The 13,284-nt window shown below is 55.2% G+C and overlaps 1 protein-coding gene across 2 annotated transcripts in view; it reads left to right on the forward strand.

Annotated features, from left to right (window-relative positions):
- Nucleotides 1–13,284, forward strand: part of TRAF2 (TNF receptor-associated factor 2) — a 46,533-nt gene that overhangs the window by 28,416 nt on the left and 4,833 nt on the right. For both annotated transcript variants that reach the window (XM_011985101.1, XM_011985102.1), the window contains 4 exons: nt 1,014–1,088; nt 7,008–7,082; nt 10,621–10,902; nt 11,420–11,597. In XM_011985101.1, the coding sequence (XP_011840491.1) occupies nt 1,014–1,088; nt 7,008–7,082; nt 10,621–10,902; nt 11,420–11,597 (610 nt within the window). The remainder of the gene's footprint in view (nt 1–1,013; nt 1,089–7,007; nt 7,083–10,620; nt 10,903–11,419; nt 11,598–13,284) is intronic.

Here is a 13,284-nt window from a genome sequence, read left to right on the forward strand (position 1 = left end):
GGGAGGCTGAGGCAGGAGAATGGCGTAAAAACCCGGGAGGCGGAGCTTGCAATGAGCTGGGATCCGGCCACTGCACTCCAGCCTGGGCGACACAGCGAGACTCCGTCTCAAAAAAAAAAAAAAAAAAAAAAAAGAAAAGCATTTTTGTCTTAGAAAAGTCTAAATGCATCAGGTAGAGAGTGCAGCGGTGGGTATGTGTCCATCCTCGCCAGGCCTGGGCGTTGCCCCCGAGACAGTTGCTCAAGTGTGACTTCGTGTTTCCCCGAAGCGTTGGTGAGAACACACTTCTGCGGTGCACAGAGCTACAGTGGCTAGCGCCGTGTCTGAGCTGTAGCTGTGACTGTCCACACGGCCTGCAGCCTGTGTCTGTGTCCCTGTTGTCTGTCTTTGCCTTGGTGTATGTGGATCACGATCCACACAGGGTTCCTGCCTTTGGTGGAAATGTCTCCGGGTCTCTCCCTGCCTCTGGGGCCCATGGCATCTTTTTTCCTGGGCTCTTGTACTTCAGGAGCCCCACTTCGCTGACCCGTCCCCACTTCCGTGTAAACTGTCAGATGGACGGACGGGCCTGACCAGAACACATCTGGGGCGCCAGGCCCTCCGCAGCGGCACATCAGGGTCTATCTTGGAGACGTCCCGCACGCAGCCAGCCCAGTCCATCCGCCAGACCCTCCCGCCGGCCTCCCCTCCTGGCGGGAGCAGCGTTTCCCCATCTCCACGGGGGCCTTTGTTTCACGTGGCTTCCGAATCTCCTCTGGTGGCTTGGGTCTCCCTCGCATTGCCCTGGAGCTGGCAGAACAAACAAAACGTTAAGATCTCCAAGGCTCCTGGGTGGTGCTGGCAGGATCCTGCCCGGGAGGAGCGCCGTCCTGCGAGGCTCGAGGGTGACCACGTGCTCCTGCAGCCCCTCAGCACTACCCAGCCCAAGCACTGTGTGCCACCCTCCACCCCCACTTGCCACCCATGCCTGGCTTTGGCGTCCAGCCTCATGCTCCTGATCGCTTCTTTTGAAGGCGCACCACGAGGTCTGCCCCAAGTTCCCCTTGACTTGTGATGGCTGCGGCAAGAAAAAGATCCCCCGGGAGAAGGTGAGTGTCCTTCATGTCCTCTGAGGACCGCGGGGCGGGGCCCATGTGTTGGCCGTGAGGGTCCCGTGGGGTGGGGGGTGGGGCAGGTTATGACCTTTGTGCCCAAAGGAACCGCAGTGCAAAGCCCCGTAACGTTGGGTTATGGATGCGTTCATGGTGGCGGCTGCTCTCCTGAGTGGACTGGGGGCCAGGTGGCTGAGTCCTGAGCCCTCTTCTTCATCCTCCAGTGTACACAGCTGCTTACTTTTGGGCAAGTCACTCCCCAGTTATCCTGAAAATGAAACATTAAAGTTCTCATAGCCCTCCATGTGCTGCTTATGAGAAATGTTGGTACTGACTTTGATGCTGAGTGTTTGCAGCAAGCAGCCGGGGTGGAGACTGGGCGCCCTAGTCTGGTCTGCCGCCACAGCAGTGAAATGTTGGTGCCTCGCCTGGCAGAACCTCGTCCCTGGCATCCTTACTGTGTCAGGAAAATGGCTTCTCGCCCAGTTGAGAGTTAACTGCTGCAGATGACACCTTTAGGAAGGGAAGCTGGGAAATAATACACATGGAGGCGTTTTCCCAGACTGCCTCCCTTATTGGAGGTGAGGGTAGCTCATCCAGAGAGGCTGAAGCTCTGGAAGGGGAGGTGGCACCTGCTCCGTGTGTCAGAGGTCAGATGTGGAGGCCTCGCAGGTGGCAGTCCCCATCTGGGCAGCCACTGGAGGGGTCAGGCTGCCCGGGCCCGCCCACAAGCTCAGCCCGATAAGTGTGTGCCTGTCTTTCTGGTTTGCTTCTGTTTAAATACAGGTCACAGCCCAAGCCCTGAAACGGGTGGGGCTGGGGGACGGGACAGGGCTGTCTCCTCACCTCTGTCCACTTGTCTGTGAAATGTCCCACACTGTGAGCTTGGCCAAGCGCTGTCTGAAAGCGTCTTTTCCCTTCGCCTGGAGACTGAAGCTCATACTTGAAGCTTGATGGGGGGTTTGTCTCGTCGGAGCGCCATAGAGGCTGTGGCTGCTGCCATGCCCCCTTCAGAGGCCAGGACGCCCGCCTGGGGCCCGTGTCTGCAAGGCTGTGTCTCCTGCTGGTGGGGCCTGGAGGTGCTCCTGAGAGGTGCCCTCTGCGCATGCCCTGGTCTGTGTCAGCCCTTGTCTGTCCTGAGGGGGTTTACGGAGGAGTCAGGAGGTGATTCTTTCCTTGAGACTTTGTTTCCAGAGTGAAAGACGAAGACGGTCGCCCAGGCAGCGCAGCGGTGTCTGGTGGACTTTGTCCCCATCACTGTGAACACGTGGCTTTCTGCGCACATGGTGCATTTTCATCCCGTCTTTTTTTTTTTTTTTTTTTTTTTTTTAGACAGAGTCTCGCTGTGTCGCCCAAGCTGAAGTGCAGTGGCGAGATCTCGGCTCACTGCAAGCTCTGCCTCCCAGGTTCACACCATTCTCCTGCCTCAGCCTCCCGAGTAGTTTGGACTATAAATGCCCACCACCATGCCCAGCTAGTTTTGTTTTTGTATTTTTAGTACAGATGGGGTTTCACCATGTTGGCCAGGATGGTCTCAATCTCCTGACCTTGTGATCTGTCCGCGTCAGCCTCCCAAAGTGCTGGGATTACAGGTGTGAACCACTGTGTCTGGTCCTTTTTTCTTCCTTTTTTTTTTTTTTGAGATGGAGTCTCGCTCTGTTGCCAGGCTGGAAGTGCAGTGGCGCAATCTCGGCTCACTGCAAGCGCTGCCTCCCGGGTTCAAGCAATTCTCTGCCTCCTGAGTATCTGGGATTACCAGCACCTGCCACTACGCCTAGCTAGTTTTTATATTTTTAGTAGAGACAGGGTTTCACCACCTTGGCCAGGCTGGTCTTAAACTCCTGACCTCGTGATCCACCCACCTCGGCCTCCCAAACTGCTGGGGTTACAGGTGTGAGCCACTGTGCCCGGCCTTTCTTATCTTTTTTTAATGTTGCAAATCTTGGTTCCTAACACTGGTAACATATTTGCCTTATGTTATATATAGAGTAGGTTTAAAATTAAAAATACCTGCTGAGCGTGGTAGCTCACGCCTGTAATCCCAGCACTTTGGGAGACTGAGGCGGGAGGATCACTTGAGGCCAGTTCGAGACCAGCCCGGCCAACATGGTGAAACTCCGTCTCTACCGAAAATACAACAATTAGCTGGGCATTGTGTTGCACATCTCTAGTCCCAGCTCCTTGGGAGGCTGAGGTGCGAAAATTACTTGAACCCAGGAGGTGGAGGTTGCAGTGAACTGAGATCACACCACTGCACTCCAGCCTGGGTGACAGAGTGAAAGCCTGTCTAAAAAAAGAAGGCAAGGCTGGGTGTGGTAGCTCACACCTGCAGTCCCAGCACTTTGGGAGGCCAAGGCTGGTGGATCACCTGAGGTCAGGAGATCAAAACCAGCCTGGCCAACATGGCAAAACCACCTCTCTATTAAAAATACAAAAATTAGCCAGGTGTGGTGGCACAGGCACTCCTGTGATCCCAGCTACTTGGGAAGCTGAGACAGGAGAATCACGAACCCGCGAGGCACAGGTTGCTATAAGCCAAGGTCGCACCAGTGCACTCCAGCCTGGGCCACAGAGTGAGACTCCATCTCAAAAAAACAGTAAACAAAAACTAGCAACGTGACTTCTGGTGATGAGGCCACCTGTGTCTTCACAGCTCTTTTTGTTCTTGGAAGTACATCTCACCAAGACGTAGGGTCCACATGCCATGTTCTGAGGGCAGTTGAAATGCATTCTTTCTTTGAGTTTATGTTAGATGTGGTATGTAGTTCATTTGCTTCGGGCTCTTTTAAAATGTGAGGTTTTTTAAAGATTTGCTTTTGTTCTTTGATGATGTAAACTATTGGCCTGCTATCTATCAGTCAGAGCTGTGCAGAGGCACCAGAGCTGCCTCCCTTCAGGCTGTGTCTCGTCCTCCCAGCCCCTCCTCTCCATCTTTGCTGGTTTTGCTGGAGCCTCTCTTGGTGACCACGCTCCCAGGGCTTGGTTGGGTTCCTCACCGCTGCCTGGAACATGTGCAGGGCTGAGCCAAGCATGGGGCGGTGTGTGTTGGGACCTGGTCCCTTGAAGGCTGGCCTGTGGGGCTCGCTGGACAGAAGTGGGCCTGGGCCTCATGGCTGAACAGCCCAGAAGCCTCGGCGGTCACGGGCACCTTTTGTTTGATGAAGTGTTTGCCCCTTCATGATGACACTGGCAGGAACCACGGGCGGGCGGTGTTTAGCGTTTCCTGGGGGCCTGGGGGTTGTCCTCCTGCCCTCACAGGAACCCTAGGGCACCCTTTATCAGATGAGGAAATTGAGGCTTACAGAGGCCAGGCACCCAGCTGGCTTTCAGCTCCATGGATGGCCCAGGTGGGCAGCCTGGGGGGACTTGTCTCTCCTCGTTTCCAGCAGCGCCTTCTCTCACACCTCCTCTCCCTGGGCGCTCCCACCCCCATTCCCAGCGTGCTGCACACACGCCGGATTCCTGGCCTCTTCTCCTTCAGCTTCCGGTGGTGGGAATTTCGGAGCCTGGACAGAGGAAAGAGAGCGCGTTAGAACTTGAGGCCCTGCTGAGGCTCAAGATGGGGGGTGTCCAGTGCCCGTTCTGTTTCATTCCTGCCTCCACTTCTTCCCGCAGCCCAGTGTTTCATCCGAAAATACTTCAGTGACAGCACAGGGATCCTTGCTTTATTTTAAGAGAAAATACATTGTGGGTTCACACTGATGTTTGCATTTCAGATTCTTACCCAACTTCCATGTTGCTGTCTCCTTTCTACAGAAAGTCATGGTTCCTGTTGACATTGCTGTACATAAGAACAGTGTCAGTAGCACTGACTGTGATCCGTGGCGAATTATATGATGACGAAGTTCTCTTTCTAGTTCTCTTTGCTTTTAGAGTCTGTATTGAGTTGCTGTGTGATAAGTCATTCGAAGCAGCATCTCTGGGCAGGCGGCTGTCTCAGTATGCCACGGAGGCACATTTGTTTCATTTTGCTTTTGAGTTTTAAAGATTGCTCTTAAAACAGAAAAAAAGGCTGGGCGCGGTGACTCACGCCTGTTATCCCAGCACTTTGAGAGGCGGAGGTGAGTGGATCACCTGAGTTCAGGAGTTTGAGACCAGCCTGACCAAAATGCAGAAACCCTGTCTCTACTAAAAATACAAAATTAGTCGGGTTTGGTGGCACATGCCTGTAATCCCAGCTATTCGGGAGGCTGAAGCAGGAGAATTGCTTGAACCTCGGAGGCAGAGGTTGTGGTGAGCTGAGATCAAGCCACTGCACTCCAGCCTGGGCAACAAGAGTGAAACTCTGTCCCCGCTCCCCTGCCCCCCCGCCAAAAAAAGGGCTGGGTGCAGCGGCTCATGCCTGTAATCCCAGCACTTTGGGAGACTGAAGTGGGAGAATCACCTGAGGTCAGGAGTTCGAGACCAGCCTGACCAACATTGTGAAACCCCGTCTCTACTAAAAATACAAAAATTAACCAGGCGTGGTGGCGCATGCCTGTAATCCCAGCTACTCGGGAGGCTGAGGCAGGAGAATCGCTTGAACCTGGCAGGCAGAGGTTGCAGTGAGCTGAAATCGTGCCATTATACTCCAGCCTGGGCAACAAGAGAGAAACTCTGTCTCAAAAAAAAAAAAAAAAGGTTTTGTAATTTTGTAAAATGGTTACATGGCGCCAAAGCGAAAACTGCAAAAAAAAAGTGCATTCTGAGACCTCACAGGGAAACGTGTCAGGCCCCCGTCCGCAGCGCTGTGCGGCAGTTTGGAAATTTGCATTTCCATAAGCATTGTGGGAGCACAGTTGCCACTGTGACGTGTGAGAAGCACATCAGTCCTCTGTGTCGCAGGTCCACGCTGTGGATCCAGCCAACCGTAGACTGGAAATGTTCAGGGAAAAATGCACTGAATATGCGTGGATTTTTTTATTGACACAGCGTTCACGTTGTATTGGTCGTGAGTCACCGAGAGCTGATTTAAGGTATAAGGGAGGGTGTGCTTAGGCTCTGTGCAAACACTCTGCCGTCTTCCATCAGGGACGAGCATCCTTGGGTTTCAGGGACCCTGAGACCAACCTCCTTTGGGTGGCAAGGGGCTTCTGACGGGCACTTCCCAAGCTGTGGTGTGACCGAGCACATCTGTACTTCTCTTGCTGTTTATGACTCCTGCCCACTTGATGGTGTTTCTGGTTTTTTGTTTGTTTTGGGGGGAATTGTGCAAGGTTCTTATGTTATTGTTTCTGGAAACTGATTCACAGTTAGGGCTGTTTCCCTCGTCCCGGGTATGTGGGAATCCTGTGCTGCGTCTGATGTTTGTGCATTTGATTTTCTCACACTCAGGGCTGCGACACACCTGCCATGTCACCTGGGAAATGGAGGAGGGACTTGGGTTTCATGTTTTTCCTCGGGCTGTTCCCGCATCCTTAGACCGGTGTCAGACACCACAGTGCTGGGCTCTGTTTCTTCCCCGGTTCCATGCTCGTGTCATATGTGAGTGTCTGTGTGCCCTTGGCCCCTTTCTGGATTTTACGTTTTGCTTCATGTTGTGTCTGTGTCATCCTGCACCACCGCGCACCAGGTGAGCAGTGGGTGTTTGACTCTGGGTTTTGAACCTAGGCCCTGGGGCCTCAGCACTGCATGTCCTGTGGACTGTGATAGAAGGACAGGCGTGCCATGTGACACACAAGCTGCGGTCTCCACAGGTGTCCCGAAACACTTGCCCATCTCAGTTACTGGCACAGTGTGCATGTTCGCACAGGTGTGTGCACGGGTGTGTGCACATGTTGCTTTGGAAATGGGCTGTTGGGTTTCATTCGGTGTGAGAGTGAAGAGGCCAGCGGGGCAGGTCATGTAACCCTCTGTGTAAATCACCGTGGTCTGTGTGGAAGTACTGAAATGCATCAGAACAGAGAAAGGTGGCACTCTGACGCCATTCCCTTGTAGTTTCAGGACCACGTCAAGACTTGTGGCAAGTGTCGAGTCCCTTGCAGATTCCACGCCATCGGCTGCCTCGAGACGGTGAGTCTGGGGGTCTGAGGTTGGGCGTGGTCTTCACTGCCTCCAGCCCAGTGCTTCCTGGGTTCCTTCCGGCTGCTCCTCAGTCTCCTCTGCAGCACTGCCTCCCACCCCAGCTGTCTGAGTGCCCCCAGCTTGGTCTCTGGGCTGGCAGCCCTGTCCACTCCCATCCTCCTGGTGGCGTTGTAGTGCCTGGCTTTGACTGCCACCTGTCTCTGAGGATGCCCAATGCATGTGCCCGCCTGTCGCCTTGAGCCTCCCTGGGTGTTGAGTGCACATCTCAGATGTACCCGGCCAGCTCGCCACGACCACTTCTTGGCTGCCGTCTCCCTGCCCCCATCTCACACAGAAAAGGGCAGCATCTAACCCAGTGGCTCTCGCCAAGCCTTCTGCCACCAGCAGGCACTCGGGCCCCTCCTCTCGCCTTACACTTCATGTTCAGGCTGACAGAGATCTCGTCTGCCCTCAAATGGTTCCTGGACACCTGGACCCCCCATCCCCCCAGCCGTCACTGCCCTGTCCACGTCGTCCTCATCTCTCACTGGGACCCAGGCTGAGGCGCTTATGGGACCCCCGTTCTTTTCCACTCTGGCCTGTTCACAATTGGAAATCAATCACAGCTCTTCCTCATGGCTTCTCATTCAGAGCGGCCTGTTCCTGTGATCTTTCCCTCCCTTCGGCTATCTCCTCTGCCCTGCTTGCTGGGCCTGAGCTTTCTTGGGCATGCCCACTTGTGCCCACCCCAGGCACTTGGACACTGGCACAATGGCCAGGTGCCTGGGTCTCTCCGGGTGGACCCCCCTGCTCCACCCCTGCAGACTCTGGCCCTCTGTCACCAGCACCTCATGTCTCTCTCTTGTCCGTCTTGTCCTGTACAACAGGAGCTCCTTGAGCTCAGGACCCTCGAGGAGTGCTGGGCCCAGAGGTGGCCCCCAGCTGAGGTGTGTGCCTGATGGATGGAGAGGGGCAGGCCGTGGGTGCAGACCCTCCCCTGGCCAGCTCGCTGGGCGGGCACCTTCCCTGCTTGGAGACAGGGATGCCTTGACGGTATTTGTAGTAGAGTCAGTTGCTGACTTGATTCTGCGTGGCCTTAGGTATTGTGTTTTCTTCCTAATAACGGTGAAGAGGACCATTTTCTTTGTCTGCGTTGGATAGTCTTCTCCTCTCCGTGTTCCGGTCTGTTTCCCGCTCCGACCTGGCATCTGCCATCTCCAGGGAGCCCGGGCTTCCCGTGCGGGAGGTTGTTTAGAGACCACCTGGGCCTCAGTGGTGCTCGCTGCCGCCACTGTGCTCTTTGTTTCTGGGCCTTTTGGTGTTGAGGAATGAGAGTGAACACAGCATGAGTCTGTGGCGATGCTCGCTTCCCGTTTGCACAAAGGGTCTCCCCATGCTGGCGCCCACCCCAGGCTCAGCCAGGACCTGCTTTTTCCATGCCGCACACGGCGTGGTCCCAGCGGCACCGGTCTCTGAGCAGATGCAGGGCGAGCTCTCGTCCAGCTGTTTGTCTTTTGAGTGCCCTTCTGCTCTCTGGGTGGCTGTGCCTCTAGCTGGGTGTACATGTAAGTCCATTTGTTTCTTTTACTGTGATTTTTTTAAGAGTGTCTTCCTTATTTATTTATTAATTATTATTATTATTATTTTTGAGGCTGAGTCTTGCTTTCTCGCCAGGCTGGAGTGCAGTGGCATGATCTCAGTTCACTGCAGCCTCTGCCTCCTGGGTTCAAACAATTGTTGTGCCTCAGCCTCCCAAGTAGGTGATGAAAGACCCAAGTAGCTGTGATCACAGCTGTGCACCACCACGCCCAGCTAAGTTTTGTATTTTTAGTAGAGACAAGGTTTCACCATGTTGCCCAGGCTGGTCTCGAACTCCTGACCTCAAGTGATCCACCCACCTCAGCCTCCTAAAGTGCTGGGATTACAGGCATGACCACGCCTGGCTTGTTTTTAAATCTTGTTGCGGAAATTTGAAAATAATTTAATTGCAAAGTCAGGTCTATAAAATGAGGTATGTTTAAGGCAGCCTAATTTCCACCTCTTCACCTTCCCCCTGTGGGTAGCTTTTTAGTTTTAATTTGTTTTATTTTATTTTATTTTAGCGACAGAGTCTCGCTCTGTCACCCAGGCTGGAGTGCAGTGGCGCCATCTCGACTCACTGCAACCTCTGCCTCCCGGGTTCAAGTATTCTCCTGCCTCAGCCTCCCAGGAAGCTGGGATTACAAGCACACACCACCAGGCCCAGCTAATTTTTGTATTTTTAGTAGAGATGGGGTTTCGCCATGTTGGCCAGGCTGCTCTCAAACTCCTGACCTCAGGTGATCCGCCCACCTCAGCCTCCCAAAGTACTGGGATTACAGGTGTGAGCCACCGCGCCTGGCCTATTTTTATATTTATTTATTTATTTTTGAAACAGAGTTTACTCTGTCGCCCAGGCTGGAAGTGCAGTGGCACCATCTCGGCTCACTGCAGCCTCCCTCTCCTAGGTTCAAGCAGTTCTCCTGACTCAGGCTCCCAAGTAGCTGGGATTACAGACATGTGCCACCACGCCTGGCTAATTTTTGTATCTTTAGTAGAGACGGGATTTCACCATGTTGGCCAGGCTTGTCTGGAACTTGTGGGTAGGTTTTTTTTTTTTGAGACAGAGTTTCACTCTTGTTGCCCAGGCTGGAGTGCAATGGTGCCATCTCGGCTCACCGCAACCTCCACCTCCCGGGTTCAAGCAATTCTCCTGCCTCAGCCTCCCGAGTAGCGGGGATTACAGGCATGCACCACCACGCCTGGCTAATTTTGTATTTTTATTAGAGACAGAGTTTCTCCATGTTGGTCAGGTTGGTCTCAAACTCCCCACCTCAGGTGATCCTCCCACCTTGGCCTCCCAAAGTGCTGGGATTACAGGCATGAGCCACCGTGCCTGGTCGTGAGTCGCTTTTTAAAAAATGGTGTGCTGCTTTTATTTTTCTTTTCTTTTCCTTTCTGTCCCTCCCCCTCTCCCTTCCCCTCGCCTTCTTCCCTTCGTCTCGTCCCGTCCCTTTTTTCTTTTCTTCCAAACAGGGTTTCACTGTGTCAGCCACGCAGAGATGCAGTAGTATGATCTCAGCTCACTGCAGCTTCACCCTTCTGGGCTCAAGCGATCCTCCCACCTCAGCCTCCGGAGTAGCTGGAACTACTGGCACACACCAGCATGCCCGGCTCATTTTAAAAAAATTTCGTAGACGTGGGTTTTCGCCATGTTGCCCCAGCTAGTCTCCAACTCCTGGGCCCAAATGATCCTCCCGCTTTGGCCTTCTGAAGTGCTAGAATCACAGTTCCTAGCTGCTGTGCCTGGCTGCAACTAAGGTCTATAGCAAGCTTCATATTCTTTAAACATACCTGACTTTCAGTCTGTCACGCACAAGAAGGATCAGCCATGGCCAGGCCACCCAGGCATCCCTATCTCAGACTCTGGCCTGTCTCCTCAGCTCTAAGGCCCGCGTCTTGGTGGCCGTCCCCGGGTGGGAGCTGAATGGTGGGTGGAGCCAGCAGCCTCCCTGCCCTGTGTCTGCAGGTGGAGGGTGAGAAACAGCAAGAGCACGAGGCACAGTGGCTGCGGGAGCACCTGGCCATGCTCCTGAGCTCAGTGCTGGAGGCAAAGCCTCTCTTGGGAGACCAGAGCCATGCGGGGTCAGAGCTCCTGCAGAGGTGCGAGAACCTGGAGAAGAAGACGGCCACTTTTGAGAACATTGTCTGCGTCCTGAACCGGGAGGTGGAGAGGGTGGCCATGACTGCCGAGGCCTGCAGCCGGCAGCACCGGCTGGACCAAGACAAGATTGAAGCCCTGAGTAACAAGGTCTGTGCCTGGTGGGCGGCCAGCCATGAGGAGGACAGTGTAAAGGGGGATGGTGTGTGCACCCCAGCAGGTTCTAGCAGGTCCTGGAGCTTTAGAGCCTGGACAGTGTAGAAGTCCATCTGCAAACCCCAGTCCAGTGTGGTTTCTATGGAAGGCTCTGGCCCCCTTCGTTTCTGAGTCCTGTTCTCTGAGGGACCCAAACCCTGGAAGGTCATAGAGACCAGGCCGTGGGCAGGAGCCTCCTCTCTCTGATGGGAGGACAGAGTCAGCCATGGGGATGTGCAAAGCCTGGTGTGGCTTCTGAGCAGGCTTGCTGGCCAGGAGCTTCTGTGTGGACTTGGAGCCACCCCCTCTTGGCCAGGGTAGGGTTGGGTTCTTGTGTGCAGGGAGTGGACTTGAGAAACACAGAGCCCAGGGGTGCCCAGGACCACTGTCCTGCTGGAGATCGGTGGGTGTGGGAGGCGGGCTCATGCCACACCCCTCCGGTAAGAGAGAAGGTGGTCTTGGCGCCCGGCAGGTGCAGCAGCTGGAGAGGAGCATTGGCCTCAAGGACCTGGCGATGGCTGACCTGGAGCAGAAGGTCTTAGAGATGGAGGCATCCACCTATGATGGGGTCTTTATCTGGAAGATCTCAGACTTCGCCAGGAAGCGCCAGGAAGCTGTGGCCGGCCGCACACCCGCCATCTTCTCCCCAGGTGTGGTTCTAAGACCCCCACCTCACTGCAGCTGCTGTTTACGTGGCACCTGGGTCCTCTCACCCCTGTGACCACATGGGACGGCTCCCAAGGGAGGCTGAGATACGACCCCCAGTGATACCGGGAGCGACTGTGCCTGCCTGAGCAGCGAGTGGGGCAGCCAAATATGGGCTGGCCAGTGGGTGCCCTTGGGTAAGGATCGGGGGTGGGGGGTCAGGCTGGCTGCCCTCCTGCTTTGCCTGCCCTCGGGGTGTGCCCCTCGTCACCCACAGCCTGGTCCTCTGGCACACGGCTCTAAAGCAGACATTACATCAACAGGCTCTCCTGCCTGATCCCAGCTCCCAGGAAGACCAGACGGGTGGGGGTAGCCATGGGGGTGGGACATGGCTCCCAGGGCCTTGGGGCCGAGCTAGTCTGACCCCTCCCAGGTTCAGTTTCCACACAGAGCTCAGGGAGGGTGTTTCTCACACTCCCTTTTTTTTCCCCAACTACGAGTTCTCTTGAGAGGGTGCCCGTGGGGTCTCCCCTGGAGGGCACTGCTGGAGAGGGGCTGTGTGGTGGCCGCCCAGCCACAAGCTCCTGCCAGGACTATGCTTCCGGGCACTGCAGTACAGAGGCGGCCCCTCTGCTGTCCTCTGAGGCCCTGGCTGACCTCGTGGCGGCCCCAGCCATCGTCTCATCCCCGGCTCAGGCACTCCCTTTGTGGCCTTTGTTGACGCGGCTCAGAAAACACCCTCGTGTGGGCTTTATTTTTACACTGACGTGGTGAACCTGCTGATAGAATCTTAGGTTCTAGGATCGAGACTGAGACATTGTCGGCACCTTTCCTGTTTGAATTGAGCCTAGCGCTGCTGGCGACACTCCCTGAGCAGTGGGGCCCGTGGCTCCTGTGCTCTGGCAGAAAGAGACCCAAGTGCCATCTGGAGGGGCCGCCATGGTCTGTGTGGTGCGTCCTGACAAGGCCTTCAGCAGGGACCAGAAACAAAACCCACACTCTCTTTCTCCTCGGAGTTGAGACTGGAAAAATGACAGATTGTTTTGGGGGAACTTGAGGGAACAGTCTGGGCAGCCTGCAGGGCGTGGCCCTGTTCCTCCAGGGCTGTGAAGGTCAGCACTGCTTTCTGGTGACGACCTTCCCTCTGCAGCTGCTTGGCTCAGCCGATTGTATATGCTGGGAGCTCTGTACTAAGCGTGAGGTGAAGGGTCAGGATTCTGGAGGCCCTGCCACGGAGGCGGTACTCGGGCAGGAGGACCTGTTTGTGTGGAACATCTGCTTTAAGCAATGCTGGTGAACCCAGTTTGTGTGCGGCACGCGTGGAGGACGAGGACAGGGAGGATGGGCCAGGGCGCACGGTGGAGGACAAGAACGGGGAGGGTTGGTCCTGGTGCTGCCACAGTGGGGTCCCTGTGTTCAAACCTGCACACACGGGGTCCTGTCATGTGGTTTGGAAAGCCGCCTCTGCCGCGTTCTGGCTGTCATTCACGTCTGTGTCTCGTTGGGTGGGAAGGAAGTGGACTCTGCTTGTTCCGGGATTCACTCTAGCAAGCGCGTCTTCTGAGGCAGGCTTGGGGCCCACCCTAAGCCCTGGGCCAGTCAGGGCTCCCCTCTGCAGCTCTGCCGAGGCCCCAACCTCTGCATTTGGTGGATCTTGCCGTGTTGCTCTACTCATCTTTTTTTTTTTTTTTT

The sequence above is a fragment of the Mandrillus leucophaeus genome, unplaced genomic scaffold (assembly GCF_000951045.1).
Source record: "Mandrillus leucophaeus isolate KB7577 unplaced genomic scaffold, Mleu.le_1.0 Scaffold28, whole genome shotgun sequence".
NCBI classification, from domain to species: Eukaryota; Metazoa; Chordata; class Mammalia; order Primates; family Cercopithecidae; genus Mandrillus; species Mandrillus leucophaeus.